The 25,157-nt window shown below is 50.4% G+C and overlaps 1 protein-coding gene across 5 annotated transcripts in view; it reads right to left on the reverse strand.

Annotated features, from left to right (window-relative positions):
- Positions 1-454: 454 nt before the first annotated feature.
- Positions 455-25,157, reverse strand: part of NLRP1 (NLR family pyrin domain containing 1) — a 49,753-nt gene continuing 25,050 nt past the window's right edge. The window contains exons 7-19 of one of the 5 annotated variants that reach the window (XR_015554649.1): positions 24,621-24,791; positions 23,873-24,043; positions 21,487-21,576; positions 19,578-19,669; positions 18,808-18,970; positions 18,215-18,438; positions 9,319-9,581; positions 8,647-8,772; positions 5,819-5,960; positions 3,866-3,910; positions 3,109-3,456; positions 2,386-2,467; positions 455-672 (exon numbers count right to left, since the gene is read on the reverse strand). Coding sequence is in view for 2 of the 5 variants with exons in the window: in XM_087440591.1 (XP_087296717.1) it covers positions 3,125-3,456; positions 3,866-3,910; positions 5,819-5,960; positions 8,647-8,772; positions 9,319-9,581; positions 18,215-18,438; positions 18,808-18,970; positions 19,578-19,669; positions 21,487-21,576; positions 23,873-24,043; positions 24,621-24,791 (1,819 nt within the window). In the remaining 3 variants the exon portion in view is untranslated. Of the gene's footprint in view, positions 673-1,935; positions 2,468-3,108; positions 3,457-3,865; positions 3,911-4,475; positions 5,961-8,646; positions 8,773-9,313; positions 9,582-18,214; positions 18,439-18,807; positions 18,971-19,577; positions 19,670-21,486; positions 21,577-23,872; positions 24,044-24,620; positions 24,792-25,157 lie in introns of those variants that run through there. The other 4 variants (XR_015554650.1, XM_087440591.1, XR_015554651.1 and 1 more) reach the window with 4 other exon arrangements.

The raw sequence follows: 25,157 nt of genomic DNA on the forward strand, positions 1-25,157 counted from the left end.
CCTGGGCTATTGAAAATAGCCTCATACCTTCAGCAAGGCAGTGAGAGCTGTTTGGGTCTCCCCAGGGTCAGGCCCTGCTTAGAGATGACATGGCAGGAAGTTGGAGGCCGCCCCCAGACACGCTGCCTGCAATGACTCTCTACTGTGTGGCCCCGACAATCGTCACAGCCCCAGCTGGGAGCTAGAACTTGGAGGACAGTGCTGTGGGCAGGCCCTGAGCTACCGGGCTCCACCTGCAGCTTCCTGGTGGAGAGGATCAGAGATTCCCCTGGGGGGATCTGGGTTTTACCGTGACAATGGAGGAAATTAGAACCAATGAATGGGCACTGTCCTGGATGCAATGTGGTGCCCAGTACAAGGCAATGGAAGCACACAGTTTTGTCCTGAGAGTGTTCTTCCATGCTTCTGAGGAACTCACATGAGGGCGTTAGCTATTTGGAGAAGAAACAAGCTCTAAGACGAATGCGGCATATTTTTTTTTCCCTTGAGATAGTCGAGCACATCACATTCAGAATCAAGTCATATACCTGCCACATTCAGCAGAAAACTGCCGACACAGGTAGCTGATCTGGAATCCACTCAAATCAGCAAGATCTCTTGTCCTTGGAAGTCGAGGGCCAGAGTCTTGGGTGCAGAGTCCTGATGATATCATGCCTTCTGCACAAACTTATCCTACCTGGAACCAGAAAGCAGCCACAGTCACCTGGATCTTAGGAAAAGAACATCCGTCTCAAGTATGGGTGTCCTGCTAGACTACACTTCCATCACAAGAGAGCTCCAAGAGCTGGGATACAAAAGTTCAGGAACGCCCTCATCCAGAGGAAGGTCCCGAGAGAGTCAGCCAAATTTATTGAACGTGTTAGCAATGTGGCCTGAGCAAAACAGTCACTGGGTCCAGAAGGTGGCAGCTCGGGCATGTGCTGACGAAGCAACTGGGACTGAGGCCACAGGTGTGGGCCCTTTTCTTCTAAATTTTTTTGATGTTTGTGCACTAACCCTATTGAATTCTCTTTCGGAGTAGTTGTGGGAGGTTGAGATATGCTGCCCTCTCTCTCACCCAGTGATCAGTGAAACCAAGAGATTATCTACCACTTGCTGTGTACTTACTATGTGCTGAATGCTGATCTGAGCACATCCATGTATTATCTCATTTAACCTTCAGAACAACCCCCAGAGTCAGGAAGGCCAAAGACGAGACCCCCCAAGGCTGTGTGGTAGAGGGTAAGGGCCGGGGGTAAGGCCCAAGCAGGCTGCAGGAAGAAGTGACTGAGGGAGGAGGGTGACTGCGTGGGGAAGGAGATACTGTCCACGTGTGCTGCTGTGTCTTGGGCAGAGGTAGCAGGAGTGAAGCTTTGCTCTCATGAGTTGAGAACAACATTGGTATAAATGTTTCAGCACCGATGGGTTCAATTCTAAGATTACCGAATCGCTGGGACCAAGGGGGTGGCCTACTAACTTGGGATCGTTACTAGGGTGGGCCCTGAATCACATGGATAGTATGGTGGCCAGGGAGGGAATTAAAAGATGTGTCTAGCGAGAGTTCCTTTACCGTTTACCTATTCATAAATCCTCACTTAATACCCACCAAGTGCCAGGGGGTAAACTGATGAGCAGATCAGACACGGTTCCTGCCCTCGGGGAGCTTGCCTTCCAGTAGGGGAGACCAGCAATGAAGCAGGAGGGACAATGCCATACGCTGAGTGCTCTGATGGGGGGAAGGACAGAAGGTGCTGCAGGGCCACAGGGCAGTTATCCCTAAGCCAGGTGTGAGGGCATGGAATCACTTCTCACAGGAGAAGACATCTAAGCTAAGACCTAGGCTCCATTCCCCCTGTGGCCTCCTTCTTCTCCCTTCTCCTGGCCCTAGGAATCCATCTAGACTTCAGAAACAGCAAAGCCCAATTTGGACGAATAGAAAAACCAAGCTCAACATGGACAAGTGAAAAATAAATCTGTTTTTGCCCCTATTTACAAGCCACTCAAAACCCCCAAGGTATCCATTTCCATTGTCTGTCTCCAGCCAGAGGTGGCTAGTACCATGTCCCCCCTGCTTCTCCTCGCATCTGGATGGCACAGGAAGGGCTCTAGGCTTGGCTGCTGTGGCCACCAGACCAGGCTCTTGGGTTAGGCTTCTACAAGGTCTGCAGAGGTCCGCCAGCTCCAGATGGACATTCCCTGAGATGCCGTCATCCCATCTGGACAGCTGGCCTGGGAAAGCCAACGGAGGCAGTGTGGGTGCCTGTGTGGCCTTCCTGGGCATGGACATATAATGCCCAGCAAAGACATCATCAAAGCTCCATAACTTTAGACTAGAAGGCAACTCAGATGGCACCGTGTTGTTGTTGTTGTTTTTTTTCATTTGGTCAACAAATATTTATTAAACACCTACTATGGGCCAGGCACTGTTCCAGGATAACGAGATACAGCAGTGAACAACAAAAGATCCTTGTCTTCATAAAGCGCCATTCTAGAAGAGACAAAATTGAAATCTTACTAACCTCTCAGAATTTCACTTAGTGAAAGACTTTTATCTTGATTTCCTGACTTAACTTCTTTTGATTTTTTTCACCTTGGCTTCCTGACTTAACCCTTTTTGATTGTTTTTACCTACCTTTCAAGCTTTTCCTACTTCTCTAATTCCGTTTATTGGCTTCTTTTTCTATGCTACCACTAAATGCTGAGTTTTGATAGGGGTTCTTCTCTCTTTACTGTACCTTCTCTCCCTCAGTGATGACATCCAGTGCCGTTACTTTGAGTGTAATCTAGACTGTGTCAGGAAGTACAAGTAGAAAGGTAATATAACACCTAGACCAAGTTTCACATTCAAGTTCCACTTATCTTTCTTGAACTTGAACTCCTGATCTTTCTCATCAGAGCTGCTCCATCTCCAATCTTGCCCATCACTGTGAATGAAATCACCATCTAGCCAATTTCCTTTTTTTTTTTTGTGAGGAAGATCAGCCCTGAGCTAACATCTGTTGCCAGTCCTCCTCTTTTTTGCTGAGGAAGACTGGCCCTGGGCTAACATCCGTGCCCATCTTGATGGCACCTTGTTTTGAGATGGAGAAAGTGAGACTTGAAGAGTGGTGAGGCAGAGCCGGGACTCACCGGCAGTGGTCACACTTCAGCTGCCAAGCTTGTTGGGAATCCCCAGGTCTCCTCCATGGCCCCACTTCTCCCAGAGTTCCACAATTAGGTGAGGGTGGATCTCCTTCAGGGCTTCGTAGAATTGGTCCTTGCAGGCCCAGTCCCAGGACTTGCTGAAGCTGAACAGCTTCCGCATCTGACCCGGGTTGGTGGCCTCGGCCCGCACCCTCTCATACTGCTCCTCACTCAGCACCTGTCCATGCAGCTTGTCCAGGATAGGGTCCACCGATGTCACTCGAGCCACCAGCTGCTCCCGATACCGGTCCACGAAGTGCAGTGGGGCCGGGACATCTGGGTGTGAAGGTGAAGCTGCCAAAGAACAAAGAAGGGCTCCCACCACAGCCTCTACCTCCCATCCTCCCCCAGCTCTCTTCACTCACCTCAGCTGCATCCCTGGCTCCTTCTCCCACTGTAACCACCAGAAAGGCACCTCTGCCCTCCCTCACGTCAGCATCTAGCCTAGCATTCTGCTTGAGCTAGGGGTTCATGATGGGGGCGTTTGAGGCTGTCCAGTGGGAGGTGCCAGCACCTCCATGGGCAGGAGGAAGGGGGATGGGGAGGGACTCTGCCCCAGGGCACACACCCCTCTCCAAGGCTTGATCCCTTGTGAGGTTTGCGATGATGGAGTCCCTTCCTTTCTCTCTTCCCTCCCCTCCAGGACCAGATAGTACGCTTAGAACTGCTGTGGCTCCTGCGATCTCTAACAGCTGTTACTGACCTAGCAGGGCTGGAGGGACCAGAGTAGCTGCAGGTCTGAGATCTCCTGGAGGAAAACAGATATGAAGAAGCATCTGTAACAGTGCTGGTTGTTAACACAAATGATAGTCTTTGACACTCCTACCTACTTCTGAGATTCTTTGATTCTGAGAACAAGCCACAGACAAATTCTGATAGAATCTGGAGTAAGGACTAGAAAGGCTTTTAGAGATTAAGTAGGTGAATCCCTTCCTCATCATATGGGGAAACTGAGGCCCAGAGGCCATAATCATAGACACAGAGAGAGGGAGAGAGAGGGAAGGCATCCAAATAAGCAACAGCAATTTCTTCCTCAGCACTCCAGACATGGTTTAATCCAGTCTTGTCCTGAATGGAACCCTGGTGGAGAAATAACCAAGCCCCTTGCTAGTTAGCTTCAACTATTTGAGATCTTATTCTGAGCAGCAATCTACCTCCCTGTCCTTGTTTGGCCTAGACTCACACTGTTTGTCCTGGATTTTGACGTCAGAATCAAGATCAAGAAAATCTTAGCACTTGGGAGTAATGGATAAATTTCAACAGGAAAAACAACAGCGACAACGACAAATGAAGGGGCTTAAACAACTACTTGCATGAGGAGAGGAAGGAGGAGTCCACAGCAGCTCATGTGGACAAGGCCTGAGATTCTGAGCAGACCCAGGTTCAGTGTCACTTGACAGCGCAGGGAGGTGGACGCAAGGAGACGGGAGCTCCGTCTGTGGGACTGGGAGCACTGGGTTCATTTGTATGAGGGAAGGAGCGTTTTCCACATCGTTCATGCTGACTGGACAGCAGGGAATCCATCCTGACTCATCTGAAAACTGGAGCATCTACTGAGGAAGGTGACTGGAATAGCAAAAGAACTTAAAACCCAAAATATGAGAGGAACGATGGAAGGAACTGGAGATGTTTAACTTGCATAAGAGGAGACTTAGGGGAGGCCACGGTCACAGGCCTCAAGTGTCTGAAGGGCTTTCCCAGGGGGAAGGAGATAGATTTTTTTCTGTCAGCTCCAAGGGACAGAACTAAGACTGAGGGGAGGAAAAGATTGGCTTAATAGGAGGAAAAAGAATAATACTGCTACTATTTATTAAGGGGCACTGCATGAAACATGTACACACATCACTTTATTTAATCTTTCCAACAATCCTACAAGTTAGGCATTATGATCCTCATTTACAGAGGAGGAACTCGAGACCCAAGTGAGTTTAATAATTTTCCCAAGATCACTCAGCAAGTAAGTGCCACAGTGGGTTTCAAACCCAGGTCTGATGCTGGGGCTGGTTAGTTCTCCACCTGTGATTGCCCCCCAGCCAAGACTGAGTAAAGCCCACTCTCTTGCCACCACACCGTGTAGCCTGTTTGTAGCAGCTCAGGAGGCAGATTCACCATATTTCAATAGCTGACAAGGGCTGCTTGTCCCTAAAAGGACTGTTTAGGAGATTTTGGTTCTTGGGAGTATTGGTGCTTGACTAAGACTGTGAAGTTTCATCCATTCTTGAAAGTTCATTATTTGATTCCCTCTTGTACACCTTGAAAATATCCAAATGATCCAGGTTACAGTATCTGACATTGCCAAAACTGGCTTGATCCATACAACCATATAACCATCTAGTTCTTTTTCTTTCATCTCACATCCAAGCTACATGAGAAACTTTGCCAAAGGCCTTGTGGGTGTTGAAATCTGTTAATGCAAGTGCAGTGTGGAGACGCAATGGTGCATGGGAGAGAGCGTGGAGCTTAGAGTCAGATTAACTTGAGTTCAAATTCTGATCATATCAGCTGTTATGTAACTAGAAAAAGCCACATAACTTCTCTGGGCAATTTTTTTCCCATCAGCAAATTGTGATAATACACACACACACACACACACACACACTTACACTTTAATTGACTTTCTCTCACCTCTGAGTTCCCTAACTTGTCTCAACTTTACCTGGTTTCACCAAGGCCTCCCATACCACAGTCCCATCTTTCTTGTCTCTCATTTGCAGCCTGATCCCTGACCCCAAATGGCCAACGTAGAACTCAGAGAAGAGCTGGGATTCCCTGGGGCTCCGATAGCAGAGCTCCAGTTCCTGAGGAGAGAGAGTTGTCATTTAAGAAGCCACTGATCATCGCACAAGTGAGGTCTTTCCCCACCTGACACGCACTTGGCCCTGCTCAACCCATAGGGACACTTGGATGATCGGTACTGAAATTAATCACCACCTTCGGACACTGCTCTTTTCCTAATTTCCCACAAATCCTGACTCAGAAGGATGAGGACACAGCTGGGTACCCCATAGATGATTCAGGACTCATCTTGGTTTTTTTTTTTTTTTTTGGTGAGGAAGATTAGCCCTGAGCTAACATCTGTTGCCAATCCTCCTCTTTTTGCTGAGGAAGATTAGCCCTGGGCTAACATCTGTGCCCATCCTCCTCTACTTTATATGTGGGACGCTGCCACAGCATAGCTTGATGAGTGGTGCATAGGTCCGCAGCCGGGATCCGGACCTGCAAACCCCGGGCCACTGAAGCAGAGCGCATGAACTTAACCACTACGCCACCAGGCCGGCCCTGAGGACTCATCTTTAAATGTAGTGCTCACACATCCTAAACCGGATCCTTCTCCCTCCATCTTGAACCAGATCCTCCTTCCTCCATCTCCCCCATCTTGAATCCAAACCCTCATTTCTCCATCCCAAATCCTGTCTTCTCAATGGATCCTAAACTTGACCCACTTTCAGTCAACAGAAAATTTATATTCATCTCCTTTCCTAGATCACATCCAAGACAGAACTATTGATTCCCTACTGTCTTCCAAACATGCTCTCTCCCCACTTTTCCCAAAGTCAGTAAATGGCACTGCCACCCACTGAGCACTCAGTTTCTGGGTTTAGGCATCATCCTTAACTCCTTCCTTTCTCTCTCCATAGGCCAAGGCCTATTGGATCTACCTCCAAAATATGCCCTGAATCCATCAGCTTTTCTCCATTTCCACTGTGACCTCCCCAGTCAGGCCACCATCAATTCCTGCCTGCAGTATTGCAATAGCGTTTCCGCTTGTCTCTGTTTCCATTCTTACCCAGCAGCTGGAGGCATCTATACGAAAGTAAATCAGGTCTTGTATTACCACGTTTAAGATCTTCTAAGAGCTTGTCATTGTACTTAGAATAAAATCCAAACTCCCACCAGGGCCAGTGGGCCCTACGAAGCTGCTGCCTCTTGTCTGGCCCATCTTCCTCCTCTCTTTGGCTACGCTCGTTAAGCTCTGCCACACTGGCCTCCATTTTGTCAACTGGAGGTATCAAGCTTGCTCCTGCTTCTATGCCTCTGCACCTGAAGTGCTCTGCCACAAGTCTCCATGTACCTGAACCCTTCTTGTCACTCAGGTCTCAGTTCAAATGTCACCTCCTCAGAAATACTTCCCCTGACCACCCAGTATAAAGTAGCCCAAATCACTCTCTTACATGGCCTGGTTGTGTTTTCCTTACAGAATTTCATGGTTCTTGGTCATTATCTCTTTAATTATTTATATAAGTCTCATCCCACCAGGATGTCAACTTCCCAAGGGCAGGGCTTTGTCCTGTTCACTGAACTCTCTCCACTGAAGACAGTGTGAGACACTGAAGAGAGTGCATAGTTGGCACTGGCTAAGTGTTTGTTGAATGACTGAATCATGTCTCTCATCTCTTGTTAATGACTGATACAACAGGAAAATCCAAGGTATTCACCCTTGGATGCATGTTTCCCAACTCAAAAAATATATATCACTTCCTCCTAACTCCTGGACGTCTATTCTATCTGTCATTGTCACATGAGATGGTTCAAAGATTCATCTCACAACAGAAGGAGAAAGAAGGATTGACCCTCCTTCAACTACAGACTACCGTTCAGTGGACACTCTGACCCTAAGCAGCAAAATCTGGGCAGGGTGAGGATTTGAATGTCATGGATGAATGTCCAGTGGCCTGAGGTCATCTGCCTTTGGCCAAAAGGGGACCCCGAGAAAGAACAAAAGGCAGCCCTGACACCCAGGAACTGATCTGATGCTCACAGCTACGCCTTGGTGTAATTACAAACTCTTCTGAGGTTGCCATCCCAGCCGTGTTGTCCTCCTGTTCGACACACACAATCTCACAGAATGTCCCCTCAGACTGATCACCGTGCAACCCACAAAATGCCAAACATCCCCCCTCCCCACTAAATGAGTGACTGCTACGTAAGCAATTATAGCTTTATCCTTGCCCTGTCTGCCTTGCCTAGAGATAAGATTTGTTGAGGTTCCTAATCTTTGAATTGCCTCTGCCTTCTGACAACACTCAATCTAGAGCAAATCTCCATTTCCTTAGACTTTTCCCCAATTTACCCAACCAAGGCCCAAATCCTATACTGGGTTCTTTCCTACTCTCTTGTACTGAGAGTCCCCACGGTTCCCCATGGTGCCTATTCTCTTGCTGCAATGAGCCATAAACCCAGTGTGTTCAGCTCCAGGTGTGTTCCTGGTGCTTTTGCCTGGAGGGCATTGACATGCTAGAGCCCAACACTTCTCAGTGCCCCCAAGTCAGACCCCATCATTGTCCCCGTCCTGAATGTGACCCTCCTTCCCACTAGCTTCCTTTCTCCCAATCTTTGAAAGCATTCCTGCTCACCCCAAATCCCACTTGCTGTCTGCCCAACTCCATTTTTCCCTGTTCCTGGGAAAGCTCTGAGACCTGCCGCACGGGTATTCCCAGGCATGACCTCTGATCCCAGTGAGGGGCGAACATCTGGGCTGCTCACCTTGGGGATTATTTCTAGCTTCTCTGAACTAGACACAGTGTAGCGGGAGCCCATGTAGAGGGGGGCCAGCGGGGGCGGCTTGTGGATTCGCATGAACTGGAACTTCTTTTCTTCATCATCTATGGCCTAGGGAGCATACAGAACAAGGATCAAGGGGTGAGATGTGTCTGGTGTCTGGCATCTGGCTCAGAGATTCTGTCCTATGGAATCTAGTCTGAATACAGTGAGGTGGTGCTTCTGTATGTTTGTGTGGGAGGAGAGGGGCTATACCACCCCTGCACCCCTCTCCCCCAATGCACTGCTACACAGAGAGCCCACCCTTGGCCTCTGTTATGTTCAGGGTGAGAATTGGGGCATTGCTGGAGAAGAAGTGAGAACTGGGGAAAGGAGACAGTTCTGGTCATAGGGCCCTCCCATCCTTTTGAGTCCTGGAAAGAGGCTGCAAAATGTTGCCCAGAGATGAGTGATGGAGCAGCAAACCCAGGCTGGGGGAGACCTTAGGGAGCCAAGAGACCAGTCCATGGCTGAGCAGGGGGCAAGATTATTCACCCACTTCAAGGTTTGTAGGAGGCCCATCTTCATTCCCAGTTGACCCATCTGGGGGGCTCTTTGGCTGCATTTCGTGATTGCCTACAGCCCACCCTGGCCCAGCCTTTCTGGCTCTTACTCCACCTTCCGGATGGAGTAGTCGCTGGGGATCAGGTAGAGATGGAAAGTGACTTCCTCAGGTTGGAGTTGATAGTAGAGCAACACGGTGGAGGTGACAGGAATGAAGCGCAGGGCAGCGTGGATCACTCTCAGTAGAACTCCCATGGGGGAGAAGCTGGGGTTTTCCAGGACCGTGTAACATGGCTCCACCCTGGCTGGCTTCTCCAGGATCATCCCCTCCTCTTTAAAGTGGGCCACTTGGAACAAGGAGGTGTCCACATGGCCCCCTGTCAAAGAATGGATTCGAGAGATGAGGATTTAGTGCCCTCACTGAGTCAGGCTTGGCTGGAGCAGTGGGGTCCCAGAGTGTAGGCTCAGTGGCCTTCCTGGGGGACCCATCCAGGGAAGGGGGCATGCCTGGGTCTGGGGCCTTTGGGAGCTGTGGGAAATACTGTCTTCAGGGTGGGAGCACTTTAGGAGCCCCCTTGAGCCAAACTCATACACAGGCCCAGGCCCTGGCCCTGAAGCTGGGAAAGACACTGACCCCGTGATAACCTGTGCTGATGTGGAGTCTGTCACTATGAGGGCCATTGAGTGATGCTGGCAGGTTTGTCTTGAGGCAGGTAGAGAACAAGGAGGAGGGAAGGACAGTGGGAAATGGAGTGACCAAGGGTAGTGTACATTTGTCGAGTGTTTGGCCACCCACCATGCAGACTCTTCCTTTCGGGAAGAACCTCCTTCTCCACCGCGTGTGGCTCTTGGCAGGAGACAAGCTCCCTCCCGCTCAGGAAGCTGCTACTCCTTGGCACAGGTGTGTGACCATGACTTGACTAAGTGGATGCTCCTAACCAAGACCTTGATCTTGAGGGAGTAAAGCACAGATGAAAAGACAGAGATTCTTTTGGCAGCAGCAGTGGGGTCAAGAGTCCAGTGGCCACCATGGCAGGAGGGTCCTGCAGTGGCTGTGTCCGCAACAGAAGTCTCTCCATATTTTTCTTGGTGTGACCTTGGCCACATTCTTGGTTTCTCAGCATCTTTTGGTACTTCATTTTTTTTTTTTAAAGACATGTTGCCAAATCTTTTGTTAAGTCTATAAGCTACTCAAGAATCATCCTATATATTCCTTTTCTGCCTAAATCAAACGGAATTGGTTTCTTTGATTGCAGCCAAGAACTCAGATCTATGCACCAGGTGAGGATGTTGACATCACAAGAGAGAGCTTGAGGGACGAAGGCTGGCAGTGGGAGAGACACTGGCCTAGAGGTCAGGAGTCCCGGCTCCATCCCTGTGTCGCCAGGCAACTGCTGCAATGCAGGTGATTTCTGGGCAACAGAGGGACATCCAGGAAGCCAGGCAAGGTCCTTAGACTGCATGGGCACCAATCAGAACATCGCTGAGTGATGTTAATGCCAGAAGGGGCCATGGAGACCATTACTTAAGTTTTCTCATTTATTAATTGCTTTTTTTGGGTGAAAAATAATACCACAGAGGTGTAGATCATCTGAAAAAATGTGGAAGAATTAATCTCTGATCTCATTAAACAATACAACTATTACCATCTTTCCCTTTTCCAGTAGTCTTTCTCTGCAGCAACATCTTTTCACGTTTCCATCGTAGTCAGTGTAGCTTTGTCTCCTGCCTTTCCCATATCAGTTTCAATTGTCACGAGCATCTCTCAGGCCTTTCTAATGATTGCAGCATACCATGCGTGCTAGTGGATGCATCATCCTGTAATTCACCGCTCACCTCTTGTTTCAGTGCAGAGATTTCTTCCAACTTTTCACCATGATAGATAGTACTGCAATGCACATATTCCTGCAGAGAGCTCTTCTATTTCCCTTGGGTTATTGCCTTGGAATCAATAAGTCCCAGGGGATGAGAAAAGTGCGTGAAAGGATGTGAACATTTTTATGACTTGCCAGGTTTAGCCAAATTGCTTCTTCAAGAGATGGTGCCACTTTGCACTGCCATTGGTGACACTAAGTGGTGCTCTCACCTTGCCCTCCACAGCACTGGAATGTCCTCACATGTCAGATGGGAGAACTGAAACCCTGGGGGGGAGGGCTTTCCCCAAGGTCACCGGCCAGCCACAGCCCTAGGACCAGATCACTGCGCTCTGACCACAGTCGTGGCTCTTACACACAGCTCCGTGCCACGCTAATTTTGGCTGAATGCTGGAAGGTACTATGTGTCTCCAGCTCACCTTCCTGCTAGGGTGACCAACTGTCCCAGCTTGCCCAGGACTGAGAGGGTTCCGGGTATGAAGGGCTTTCAGACCTAAAATCAGGAAAATCCCCGGTAAATTGACATGAGTTGGTCACCCTACCATTGCACATATTGCCCTTTCCATAGATTGTAGCAGAATCCCTTTCCCCAAACCTGCTGACTGACAGTATATTTGTGCTAATAGATTGGAGAGAGGAGGGAAGCAACAGAGGAGATCCTGGTCTGAAGGGGAAGAAGCATGAGTGGTGACGGGGGCAAGTGTCACTGGCAGAAAGACCTTCTACCTGGAGCTGCCTTCAACTAGCCTCATTAGAAATATTCAGAACCAGCCACCACGGGGTAGGAGTGATTTTGTGGCAGGGTGTGGGGCCCAGGGACTCACATGCCTTTATTAAACAAAAGTGCCCAATAAACTTTTGTTTACTTATACTCAGTAAATCCAGGCCCCGTGGATGTAGCTGTGAACAGGGGTGACACGGGCCCCGCAATCCTGGAGCTCATGGCCCGACAGGGAAGACAGACAGCAAGTAGAACCGTGACCCAAAGCTCACAAGTGCTGTCCCTCCTCCTTTCCAGCCTTGGGCCGCTGCCACTCTCACAGTCCAGGAGCCTGTGGGCTGTCTCTCCTTCAGACCCTGCCCTTGGCCTTGCGGCCTGATCCCAAGCCCTGCCCTCTCTGCTGATGTGTCATCAGCACCTTCCAGACTCAGGTGAGCTGTTGAGGGTAAAGTGACTTTCCTGCTCAAGGAGAGACACTGGGGCCCCCACCACGTAAAGGTGGGGGCGTAGAGAGCTGTGGAGCGGAGTGGTTAATGTTATGGGCTGCAAGAATTTGACTCCCAGCAAAAGCCCTTACCAGCTCTGAGAGTCTGAGCAAGTTACTGAACCTCTCTGTGCATACCTGCAAAGTGGAGCCAACAACAGCGTCCACCTCCCAGTGTGACGTGAAGACTAAACGAGTTTGTGTCTGTAAAGCACTTGGATAGAAGGGTTACCTGCTATGGTTATGGGTAAAAGGCAGCTCCACCAAGAACTTCGTAGCCTGGCTGCTGTGGTTCTTCCTGTTTCTTCTTTAAATGACTTGGCTCACTCCTCCTTGTAACCCTTGGGGTCTGGGAAGGAAAAGATACTACAATCTTTTGAAGATGTGTTTTGCTGAACCTGACTAGTTTTGGGACTCTATTGCTGTACAATTCAGAAGGTGTTGGTTCCAGAGAAGCAACAGTTTTGAGGCATGTGGGATATCATGGTGGTTCCCAGCAATCTAGAGCAGGTGCATTCCTGGGGCAGACAGGGAGGGAAGGAGGAGGAGCTGGGAACGATCCCACCCAGGTGTCTGTGTGAGCGCTCTCCTTCCCCATGGGCGGCACAGAGAGGAGTGAGCACACCAAAGTGAGTGAGTGCGCTCTCCCGGAGGAAGGGCTGCGTGGAGAGCAGGGGTCTGTGTGTGTGCTGGAGGAGATGGATGGGGGGGATAAAGGACCCAATAGCACAGGGCCAGCTTCATGGGCATGCGGGCTGTGCAGTCACACAGACCTCGGTGCTCAGAAGGGACTTGCGCTTGGTTAGTGCTCTACCGTCGCCATCTTGAAACTCTTCCTAATATTTGAACAAAGGGCCTCACGTTTTCATTTTGCTCTAGGCCCCACAACTGATGGAGCCGGTCCTGCAGGAGGATGAGAATGCTCAGAGTGGTGAGGTCTGTGAGGCCCTGGGGTGAAGCTGAGATGCTAAAAGCTGTAAGCTCTAACTACAGTGGGAGAAAACTCACTGCGGAAAGAAAATAACTTGATGTAGGACATCACCAACGACAGTGAAGAAGCATCCAGTGCCCAAGTCCTATATTAGGCCCATATTAGGCAGTGAGGTCCTTGTTTCCAAGACGACAAACAGTGCAGCAGGCAGCAGGGATTCCTGGAAGGGGCTGGGTTTCCTGACTGGGCATGGGCATGGGCATGGGCATGGCGAGCTACAAGCAGTCTTTGTGTATTTTGCCTCTTGCTCAGTGTACAGAATCCAAAGAGAACAAGACCTGTCCGGCCACAGGTGGGGTCCAAATGTGGTCTAGAGAAGGCTGGTGGGACATGGGCTTGGGGAGGCGTGGGGTGGGTGTGGGTGTAGCTCTCATTGTGGAGTTCACAGGACCCAGGTTAGAACCCCAGCTCTGGGCGAGCATCTTCACCTTTCTTTTTTTTTGTGTGTGAGGAAGAGCAGCCCTGAGCAAACATCTGCTAATCCTCCTCTTTTTGCTGAGGAAGACTGGCCGTGGGCTAACATCTGTGCCCATCTTCCTCCACTTTATATGGGACGCCACCACAGCATGGCCTGACAAGCGGTGCATCAGTGTGCGCCCAGGATCCAAACCCGGGCCGCCAGCAGCAGAGCGTGCGCACTTAACTGCGACGCCACGGGGCCGGCCCCCAAGCATCATCACCTTTCTGATCTTCAATTTCCTCATTGGTACACAGGGGAAAACCATAGTACCTAATTCACCAGGTCCTTACGAAAATTGAGATGCTATTAATACATATGGAACTGCCTTGCGTGGTATCAGGCACAGGAAGCTCAGTAATTGTTCACAGTTGTTATTATTAGCCACGTCCCAGGAGTCCTCAAAAAAAAGTATCACCAACTTGGTGAATTCACTCCTGTCCAGATCTGGCCTTCAGCCTGACAGGTTTAGGCCAGATTCCTGTGCACCTGGAGGGTCATATCTTCCTTGGGCAAATCCCATTTCCCAGTCCTACCAGAAGGATGTACAAGACTGACTAGGACATAGTTAGGGTGTCCCAACAATGGGGAGGGGCTGGCATGTCCACCCCTGGGAGCATGGTGTGAAAGTGGGACTGGGAGCAGGAACTAAAGGCACACTCTCTTCTTGGGCCCTGCCGGTGCATCTGGCTCCAGGCCTTGGATGCAGGAGGTTTTTCCTAGAATATCTTGGCACAGAGTGGAGAATGGCAGTATAGCCTTGAGCATCCCAGGCCAAGGGCAGACCAAGTTGTCTCATTGGTGGGCAGAGCTGAACCCACTGACTCCATAGGCCAAGCCGCTCTCTCCCTGGCAGAACACGAGGAGACCCTCGGGCAAGGTCTCACTTGGTGGAAGGGCAGGATGGCTGTCGTGGTGGCTATGTTCATCACTCTATAGATGGTCAGGTGGGAGGAAATAACAACCCAACTCGTGGTCTGAGCCACCAGCGCCTGCTCCCCAGCTTTTCCCCATGTGATGGGCCTCTACAGCCCCCAGAGCTATCTTGCACCTCCCTCCCCCATGCTTTACTTCGGAATTCTTCCCTAGTGACCCTGTCTGGCCAGGTGCCTCTGGACCCCCGAGTCTTTCCCCTTGGGCCTGGCCTCATTCCCTGCCCTGTGCTTTCCCGCTCGTGTACAGCTTGAATTGTTTACTAAGTCTTTGTGTTCTCAACAAATGACCTTCCCTGGTCCTGGGTGCTGGGCAGTCCCTTCTTTTTATTTTCCTCTTTCTGTATTTTTCTTTCTCCTAGACTGTAAATTATTCTTCTTACACATACATTTTTTGATTGACGACCCTAATATTTTATTTTATTTATTATTATTTTTTTTTGGTGAGGAAGATTAGCCCTGAGCTAACATCTGTTGCCAATCCTCCTCTTTTTGCTGAGGAAGATTGGCCCTGGGCTAACATCCATGCCCATCCTCCTCTACTTTATAGAGGATGCCGCCACAGCATGGCTTGATAAGTGGTGCATAGGTCCGCACCCGGGATCCGAACCTGCAAACCCCAGGCCACCAAAGCGGAGTGTGTGAACTTAACCACTACGCCACCACGCCAGCCCCGATGATCCTAATATTTTAATGTGCATACTTAAAGTCTAATGTAAATCAATACCTTTGCCTAGAGCTGATACTAAATATATTTAACTACTGTGATGGCACTATAAATTAATATATCAGTCAATACATAAATTAAACATTAAAAGTATACCCCCCTTTATTATCTAACTAAACCATATATAAAAGTGCTTACAGGGGGCTGGCCCCGTGGCTTAGCGGGTAAGTGCACGCGCTCGGCTACTGGCGGCCCGGGTTCAGATCCCGGGTGTGCACCGACGCACTGCTTGTCTGGCCATGCTGAGGCAGCGTCCCACATACAGCAACTAGAAGGATGACAACTATGACATACAACTATCTACTGGGGCTTTGGAGAAAAAAAAAAAGGAGGAGGATTGGCAATAGATGTTAGGTCAGAGCTGGTCTTCCTCAGCAAAAAGAGGAGGATTAGCATGGATGTTAGCTCAGGGCTGATCTTCCTCACACACGTACAAAAAAGTGCTTACAACTGATATAAGCTGTAACACAAATTGTTTATCAAATTGTTCTATCATAATTAAGTGAAGCTCCTGTCTGAGTCATGATCTGACATGGGGAACTGCATCAGATTCTTCTAACTTCTCATTGAATTGATAGACTCTAGGTCCCTGGCACCAGCACTGGCTGAGTGTGCCCCTGATGCTAGCTGTGCCCACATGGCCTGGTGTGGAGAGCCTGTGTGGCAGCCCCTGCCAACAATGTTGCTCCTGATGCCCCCGTCCTGTGCCCAACAGGCTCAGACACTCCTGCCTACCCTGGGCATCTACAGCGATGCTGCCTTGGCCACCCCATCGTGCTGCTCCATGCTCTCGCCCCGTTACTCACCTCTATGGCCAACACTCTATGATGTTGTTAGGTCATTTGTGGCCTCAAAAAGTGGAGAATTTCTCCTTTCCTGACCAGTACAGAGGTGTTTCAGCATTTTAACCTGGACAGCACCACTGGTGCAACTTTTACGTTCCTTCTGAACAACACAGAGACCTTAGCATTCTTTAACACTCTTATTTGCTATTGTTGTTGGCATTTCAGTTCTCTCTCTCTCTCTCTTTTAAATCCCCTGTATAAGACATTATTATTGTTGCTTTATCCAGTTAATGTTTCTTAGATTTACCCATACATGTCTCAATATCTTTGCTGATCCTTCCATCTTGCACCTCACACCTTCCATGTGGGATCATTCTCCTTTTGCCTGAGGTACATCCTTTAGAATTTCCTCCACTAAGGATTTGTTTGTGGAAAGCTCTCTTGGTTTTAGTTTGTTTTAAAAAATCTCTTTTATTCTCTTCTTAAAAAACTAGTTTTTCTGGGATTACAATTCTTGATTGACAGTTATTTTCTCAGTACATTGAAGATACCATTCCATCGTCTTCTGCCTTCCATTACTGCTGTTCAAAAGTCAGTTGTCCACCTAATTGAAGTACCTTGCTACATACTTTGTCTTTCTTTCTGGCTGCTGTCAAGACTTTCCCTTCAACTTTGGTATTCTGTAGTTTCATTATAATGGGTCTAGTGCTGATTTCTCTCTTTTTTGGATTTTTGAGATTTCTCATTCTGAGAAGTCACAACTTGCAGCAATTCTAGAAATTTCTTGGCAATTCTCTCTTTGAGTATTGCATCTTCTCCATTCTCTCTATCATATTCTTCTGGATTCCAATTAGATGTATGTTAGGGCTTCTCATGCTATCCTCCATGTCACTTAATCTTTTTTTCCCATATTTTCTGTAAATTAAGTTTGTTTCCAGACTCAATTTATCATTTTAAATATTTTATTGCGTCTTGCTCATACTTTAAGACTTTTTATTTCTTTAAGCATAGGAAACATGCTTATTTTGTGTCCTGTGTCTGATAATTTCAATGTCTGTGTCTTTTTTTTTTTTTTTTTTTTTTTTTTTTGTGAGGAAGATCAGCCCTGAGCTAACATCTGTGCTAATCCTCCTCTTTTTGCTGAGGAAGACCAGCTCTGAGCTAACATCTATTGCCAATCCTCCTCCTTTCTTTTTCCCCAAAGCCCCAGTAGATAGTTGTATGTCGCAGTTGCACATCCTTCTAGTTGCTGTCTGTGGGACGCGGCCTCAGCATGGCCGGAGAAGCGGTACTGGTGCCCGGGATCCGAACCCGGGCCGCCAGTAGCGGAGCGCGCACACTTAACCGCTAAGCCATGGGGCCGGCCCTTAATGTCTGTGTCTTTATGGGACTGTTTCTGCTGGTTCTCAGTTATGGTGCCTTGTTTACTGTTTGTGAGATTTTTGACTGTGAGCTTCTATTTCTTGGAACTTTATCCATTTACTTTTTATGACTACAAATCCTACTGAGAAGCCCCTCTTTCATGGCTCCAGCTCTCAAATGGAGTCTGGTGACATGGTTTCATCTCCTTGCCTACAGGAGTGGTAATGGCTTCCCCTTTGTTGCTACTCCCTAGGTACCCCAACATTCCTGTTAGTTCACTTAGCCTTACTTTGTAAATAGTGCTGTCTTTGAAAAGTCTCTTCAAAAATCTCAGTTGAGTGTATCATCTGTTTCCTGCTGGGACCATGAGTGACACAAGCTATGTGAAGAGCACTTAATAAATGCTAGTTATTATTGCTATTGAGTAGACCAGTTTCTATTCCGGGAAACGTTCAAGTAATTCAGGCAAAAATAATTATGAGGCTGGGAGACAAAAGTGCTTCAAGAAAGATGTGCCCAGAGCACTGTGGAATGAGGGAAAAGCTGTCTCCATTCTATAACCCTCTCAGTCTCTCTAAGGAAGCCACAAGCTCCTCCCTGAGGACATTGCCATCCACAGCCCCTTTCAGGCCCATTCTTCCCATCATCACTTCCCTCCACCCTTCCCTCTTGCTTACCTTGAAGGGCCACAAAGTGAGGGAGGTGCACAGCTGCCACGGCTCCTGGCTCAGCCTTGATGTCAAACAGAGGCCCTGCCACCATCCAGCTGTGCTGTAGGACAGTCCTGTCCATGAATTGGTCCCAGGAACAGAATTCAATCTCAATGGTCACTGGCCCTCTCACCACAAAACACAGACCTGTGTTGGGCCAGTGGTAGGGGCCGGCCGTGGGGAAGTGAACTCTGGGAGAGACGGGGAGAGGTACACACTGAATTACTCTACACAAACACACTGAGTGCCTACTGGATGCCAGACCCTGTGCAGGGCACTGTGGATCTAGTAGAGTGGCTCTAAGCCCAGACGTTGGAGTCAGAAGGATTTGGGTTTGAGTCCTGGCTCCTTTTTGTGTATGTTTGAAAATTTTCATAATAAAACCTCTTTTTCCGTAACAAAAGCACCGACACAGGATCTCAGTCCTGTCCCAACCTGCTGGCTTGGAAGGGGAGGGGACCCAATGAGCCGTGGGTGGGGTGCTGACTGTCTATAGGGCCCCATTGTGGGGATGGTGGGGTGGCAGAGGCCAGCCTGGGACAGCAGAGCCTCTCACTCACCGGTACAGGCTCCTCTCTTTGTCAACCACCTCAGTAGCCACAGGCCCTGTGGGGCCCTGGAAGTCATCTTCGGTCCCCAGAGGCTCCATGAGCAGGTCCTCCGGAGGAGCAGGAGAAGACAGACAGAAGGGTTTCACCTGTGACACTTGAGGGGAGCTTTCCGCTGGAACAGGCAGGGCAGTGGTCAGCTCTAGGTTCTTCTGCCTGGTCTCTCTCTACTGGTCCCCAAATGCTGGACCTTGGAGGGGCCCTTCCCAAGGCTGGTCTGCGACCATGGCAGAGAGTGTGTCTGCAGGCTTGTTCCTGCTCCTGAGGCAGCCTGCCTGCTATCTGAGCAGGCCCAACCCTGCTGCCCCCTGTCTACCTCCCCTTTCCCACTGGTCCAGAAGTGTCACTTTTCCCAGCATGCCCCAGGTGGATAGCTTGTGAGAGGAACATGGTTCAAAAGATGAATGGGAAGGAATGGAGAGATGATTCCCAGGCCTCAGAAGCCCAGAGTGGGCCTTGGCAGACTGGGCCCTGGTTCAGAGTCCAAGGTATGCCGCAGATGTTCTGGAGAGGAGCAGCCCCAGGCCCTGATGCTGGGAGAGAGGGAAGCAGAAATCCCACAAGGTTCTAGGACCAGAAGACTTTACATGGGCCAGGTTCTCTTAGGTGAGTAACCCGCCCTGTCCCACACCAGGGGCAAGGGGATGGAGGAGATGACCTTCCACAGCTGCCCCGGGAGCGACCCCCATCATGATGCTCTCAGCCTGGCCCCTTCAAACTACCTGATTCTGGTCTCTGCCGCTTGAGTGAGGACATGTCAACATTCGTCTCTCCTCCATCCGGGCCCTCATTAGGGGTCATCACACATGGCTTCCTAGACACAGAGTTGTTCATTCTCTCAGATCTTGGAGGAAGCTGGGTCTGTCTACAAGGCATCCCCACTGAAATTCAACTCATCTGGATTTGAACTCATGGCCCCCATCTGAGCTTTTCCCATAGTTTCTGTTTCCCTGAATGGCTCCCCATCTGCCCAGCCATCCATGCCAGAACTGGGGTGCCATCCTGACTCCTCCCATGCCCCCTCTGAGAACTGACTGATCACCTTGTCATTACTTCCAAAATAGCTCTCCTCTCTATTATCTTCTCTCCACCTCCGTGGCCTCCACACTAGTCCCAGCCCTGGCATCTGGGCTTGAACCACTGTAGCATCCTTCTGCTCTTATCCCTCTCCAGTCCATTTTCTACACAGCAGCTGATCTTGAAATATGAATCTGGCATATCACTTCACTGCTGAAGCCCTGAAATATCTCTTTATTGCTTTTGGGGTAAAAGTGAAAGTTCTTAACATGGCACCAAAGGCCTTACTGTGCCCCTGTGTCCTCCAGCCCCCAACCCCACCTGTGTCACTCTCCCCTGCTCACTCACCTCTAGATCAGCGGTTCTCAAACTCGGTGTTAAAAATCACCTGGAGGGCTTTTTTTTTTTTTTTTTATAATTTTATTTATTTATTTGTCCCCCAAAGCCCCAGTAGATAGCTGTATGTCACAGCTGCACATCCTTCTAGTTGCTGTATGTGGGACGCGGCCTCAGCATGGCTGGAGAAGCGGTGCGTCGGTGCGCGCCCGGGATCTGAACCCGGGCCGCCAGTAGTGGAGTGCGCGCACTTAACCGTTAAGCCACGGGGCCGGCCCCTGGAGGGCTTGTTAAAACACAGATTCCTGGGCCCACCCCAGGGATTTGGATTCAGCAGGTCTGGAGTGGGGCCTGAGAATTTGCGTTTCTAATGAGTTCCCAGGTGATGCTGATGCTGAAGCTGCTGGTCCATGGACCACACTTTGGGTGATGCTGCTCCAGACACCTGGCCTCCTTCTATTCCTCAAGGGAGCTACTCAGAGCCTCTACCTCCACCTGGAATGGACCCCTTCTCGGCCCAGCTAACCCCTCCCATCTTTCAGAGCTCAGCACAGTTCCTTTAGACAGGGTCAAATAGGCCCATCAACACACTCACATTGACCCCAGGTGAGACAATACAGGCTGGGGGGTAACTTGTGCCTGTCTCCCTGCTGGACTAAACTCCTGGACGTTGGGCCCTTGCTCACTGTGGTGAGCCTAACACGCTGTGGGTCTGCAGGAAATGTTTCTTCAGTGATGAATGGCTCCTCTTCCTAAGCCTAGGAGCACATTCCCTTCCATTTCAGGTGAGGCACAGCAGCCAAGAACCTAGAGACAGGTGCACTTTGCAGTCACAGGCCAAATGCACCAAACTGGGATAACATGGGGGCCACGGCAGATTTCCCAGGGGGAAGATGATTCTCCTGTCCTTGGGCTTGCCCCTCAAGCTTGGGGTGTGTGTACATGTGTGTGAGGAGGTGGTGATGGGGTGGTCTCCCCCCGGCCCCACCCCTGCCCCACGCACTCTCTCATTGTCTTTGTCTTTGTCTCCCCCTGATGGTCATTGCTTTCCAAGTTCCAAATCTCACCCACTCATGAGACTCATTGACTTTTTTTGATTTGTTCATCTCCTTATTCATCTAATGGAAGGATTCAAGCAGAGAAATGACATGATTCTACTTGCACTAAACAACCAACCAACCAAACCTCACTCTGGCTGCTGTGGTTTCTTGTTTTCTCCTGGCTCTGCCCCGAGTCTCTTCCCCATCTCTTGGCTCGTTCTGGGTCTTCCCGCCTTACCATCTGCTGGAGATGAGCAGCTGAGGCTTCTCCTTCTCCACGGCCCTCAGCATCTCTGTCACCTCCTCACTCAGCTGGGTCTGGTCCAGCCTGCAAGCACAAAGGAAGTCTGGTTCTCCTGAGATCGCCACAGGATCCTGAGGTCATCAGGGCCCAGAAGCGGGGAATCTGCCACCTCCCTCAGGAAACTGTCATAGGTTGGGTTCCCTGGGAATCAGGCTCTGAGATGGAAAGTAGAGTGAGGAGGTTTATTAGGGAGTGTCTTGGGTCAACATACAGGGTGAGGGATGGGAGGGAAGCAGGACTGCGCAGAGGGAGAAGTTGGGCTGTGATCAGTCTCAATGGAGACCTCAGCCGACTCTGCGGGGGGTTCTGAAGTTGGGATGACCCTTCAGATCTGTCCCAAGTTGGGATAGGGGGTTGTGTCTTTATACTCCATCACTGGTCAGTTATTGGATGTCAGCCACCCCAGGAGGAGGATGCGACCTTGGGTGAGATGGCCCTCATTGGCAGGAATGCCTGTAGTTGGCTGCCAGCAGCATTCCCAGTGGCTAGGGGTTACGACTTCATTCCTGAAGGGCATGGGGGCAGCTCTTCACAGCGTCCACCACAGAACAGCCGTTCCCCAAGGCCTCAAAATGACCATCTAGGGGTAGGTCCTGCGATTTCCTTCCCAGAGGATAGAAATTTGTTGGAATGAGGGCTCCCTGTTTCCATTCTCACAGGCCTTGCGTTCTGGGGTTTCTGTTGGATTTGGGATAGCTGTTGCCCTCTCTGGGCCTCTGTGTCCTCATCTCTAACACTGATGGACCTGTTCCGTCTGTTGTGAGCCATGGACAAGGCAGGTGAAAAGACCCTGCACCCTATAAAGGGCGGTGCACACCTCACTCATTACTGCTATCAGAGCTATTCCCTGCCCTGGGGAGAGGATGGAGCCCACGGTGTGAAAGGTTGTCCCTCTCAACCAAGTCCCGGGGCTCCAGGAAGGAAGGAGGCAGAAACCTTCACAGGAGCAAGCTCCTCTGAGGCAACCAAGATTTGACCAGTTACTGGTCAGCTGGGGCATGAATCTAGATCTGCCTGCAGAGGCCAAGCTCTGGATAGGTCCTTCAACATGTAGGAGATGGCAAGAGCCAAAAATGCTCAGTGGGGAGTGGGCTGGGGAGTGAAGGTGCCGTCCTCTGGGGAGGGAGTTCCCCGGTTGTACAGGGTCCGAGTCAGCATTGCGGGAATCCACAGGCAGACTGGTTAACCCCTGTTACCCTGCTCTGAGTACTCCTTCAGGTTTGAGGGTTGACGAGGGAGGCCTGGCTGAGGACAGCCAGGGCCCGGGACTTGCAGACTGGAACCTCAGTGCAAGACCAGAGGGGTTGGGACACGGAGAGTCTGGAGCCCCTGTCAGCTCTCTGAGTGGGTGACAGGGCCCCAGCCAGGAGCCGCACAGAGTGTTAAGCCAGAAACAGCCTGTAGACTTGTTTTCAGGGTGTGAAGGAAAGAGGAAGTGGCTGAGAGATGGCGTGGGGAGTGGCTGCTCAGAGAAGGACATGACTCTCGGGGCCTGCAGGGTGGGAGATGAGGGCTGGGGCTCCCTGCACTCCTGCCACATCGGTTTCCCATGCTCTGAGCCTGTTTCTGTCCTGGGGCCTCCCCCATGCATTCCCTTCACCCAGACTGCCCCCTCTGACTGGGTCTGGTCAACTACTTCCGTCTCAGGTCTCGGCCTGACATCACTTCCTCAGAGAAGCCCTCGCTGGCCCCTCCATATAATTCCGTGCTCCGCCCATGTTACACTCACATGACACACTGCACTTTCCCTCACAGCACTCCGTGGAGCTTAGAAACACGTATCTGCGTGTTAGTATGTGATGAAAGTCTATCTCGTTCCTTCAGGAGGGCAGGGCCCTCATCTGTGTGCTCACTATTGCATCCTCAGGGCCCGGCCCAGTGCTTGTATAGGAGGCATGCCATAAAGGAATGAATGAAGGAATGAAGAAATGAAGGAAGGGAGGAAGCACTGCCCTGAGGTGGAGAAGTGAACCTGAGAGTCCCCTTAGAACATGCAGCCTCACTAAGTGGTATCACCTGATGCTGCTCAGCTCTCTTCCCAGCACTGTCCTAGCTTTTACATGCATTTATTTCATTACAGTCTATAGGGTGGATATGATAGTCCTGTTATACAGATGAAGAAACCGAGTCTCAGATGAAGACCTGCCCGAGTCACACGGCCTGAGTAAGTGGTGGAGCTGGTAAGGAACCCAGGCTGACCAACCGTGCATTTATTTGTCCCTTTTCCTTGCCCTGCCCAATTCCACGGCACCTGCATCCCTTGCCACCTCCTCCCTGCCCTTCCCTGCCCTCTGCCCAGAAGGCACCCACAGGGCCTTACCACAGGAGCGTGAGTTGGCAGGTAGGATGCCTGAGCCCTTCACAGAGCAGCTTCACGCCGAGGTCGCACAGCTCGTTCTGCTGCAGGTCCAGCTCTGTCAGGCTGGAGCCAGCACTGAGCACAGAGGCCAGTTCCTGGCAGCAGCCGCACGTGAGGTCACAGCTGACCAGCCTGCAGGAGAGACGCACACAGGCCCACAGTCATTGTCCTGAGGGCCCTCTCCTTGGGGTAGCTGGAGTCTGGCTTCCTTTTTTAGTACCTCTGGCCCTTTGAGGGTCCTTGGTGACATTAAAGGAAGATAAAGACATGTCTGGCTTGCAGTAACCTGGGAGACTTTAATCTCCTGCAGCCAAGGAGCCACTCGGGATGCAGGCAACCTCCCTTCCTCACTCCTGCGTGATTCCCACGAATCCTGCCCACTCACCAGATCACCTTGTGTGAGTAATTTCCCCAACGTTCCCCTTGCCTAAGCGTTAACTACATCGCCCTGCCAAATGCCCAGAGTTAGCTGACGTGGGATGCTTTGGTGGGTTTCAACATTAAGGGCTTCTACCATACAGGAGAAAAGAGAGTGAGCTTCTAGTATGAGAGCAAGAGTTAGGAGGAGGATGATGGCTTTAGTCGGAATTGAGGGCCTATCCTAGCCGCCCCCTGAGCTCTCACCTTCTCTCTGCCCCATGGTGGAAAGGCAGCTCCCTCCACCTCCCTGTGCCCACCCCTCAAAGCAGTGTTGGTGAGGAGCAATTACAGCAGTCGCTGGAGCTTGCAGCCTGGCTGTCTCAGCCCCTGGCAGAGGTGCTCGGCTCCAGCGTCCTTGAGCACGTTGAAGCTCAGCTCCAGCTCGGTCAGGGTCTGGCTGGCGCTCAGCCCAGAGGCGAGGTCCTTGCACTCGTCAGCTGTGAGGCCGCAGCTGGCCAACCTGTGGGAGACACACACTGGTGGCCTTGAGTTGACTCACCTGTTGATTCCACAAACACCCACAAACACCCATTGAGCACCTACTCTGGGCCAGGTCTGGGGGCCAGGCAGAGGTCAGCAAGATCCCCCGGCCCTCAGAAATGCATAGATACTGGGGGATAGACATAGAAACAAATAACAGTAAGTCAGTTTTTGGCTGTCTTTTGATCAAAACCCTCCCATGTCTTCCAATGTCATCAGAATTAAAATCAAGGTCTTTGTCCTTGTCTATGGGACACTGGAGATCTGACTCCTTGTCATCTCTGTCCTCATCTCATATCCCTTTTAACTGCATCCTCATTGTTCCTTAAACAGTCCAGGCACAGTC

The sequence above is a fragment of the Ceratotherium simum genome, chromosome 16 (genome assembly GCF_057802395.1).
Source record: "Ceratotherium simum simum isolate JZ-2026a chromosome 16, ASM5780239v1, whole genome shotgun sequence".
NCBI classification, from domain to species: domain Eukaryota; kingdom Metazoa; phylum Chordata; class Mammalia; order Perissodactyla; family Rhinocerotidae; genus Ceratotherium; species Ceratotherium simum.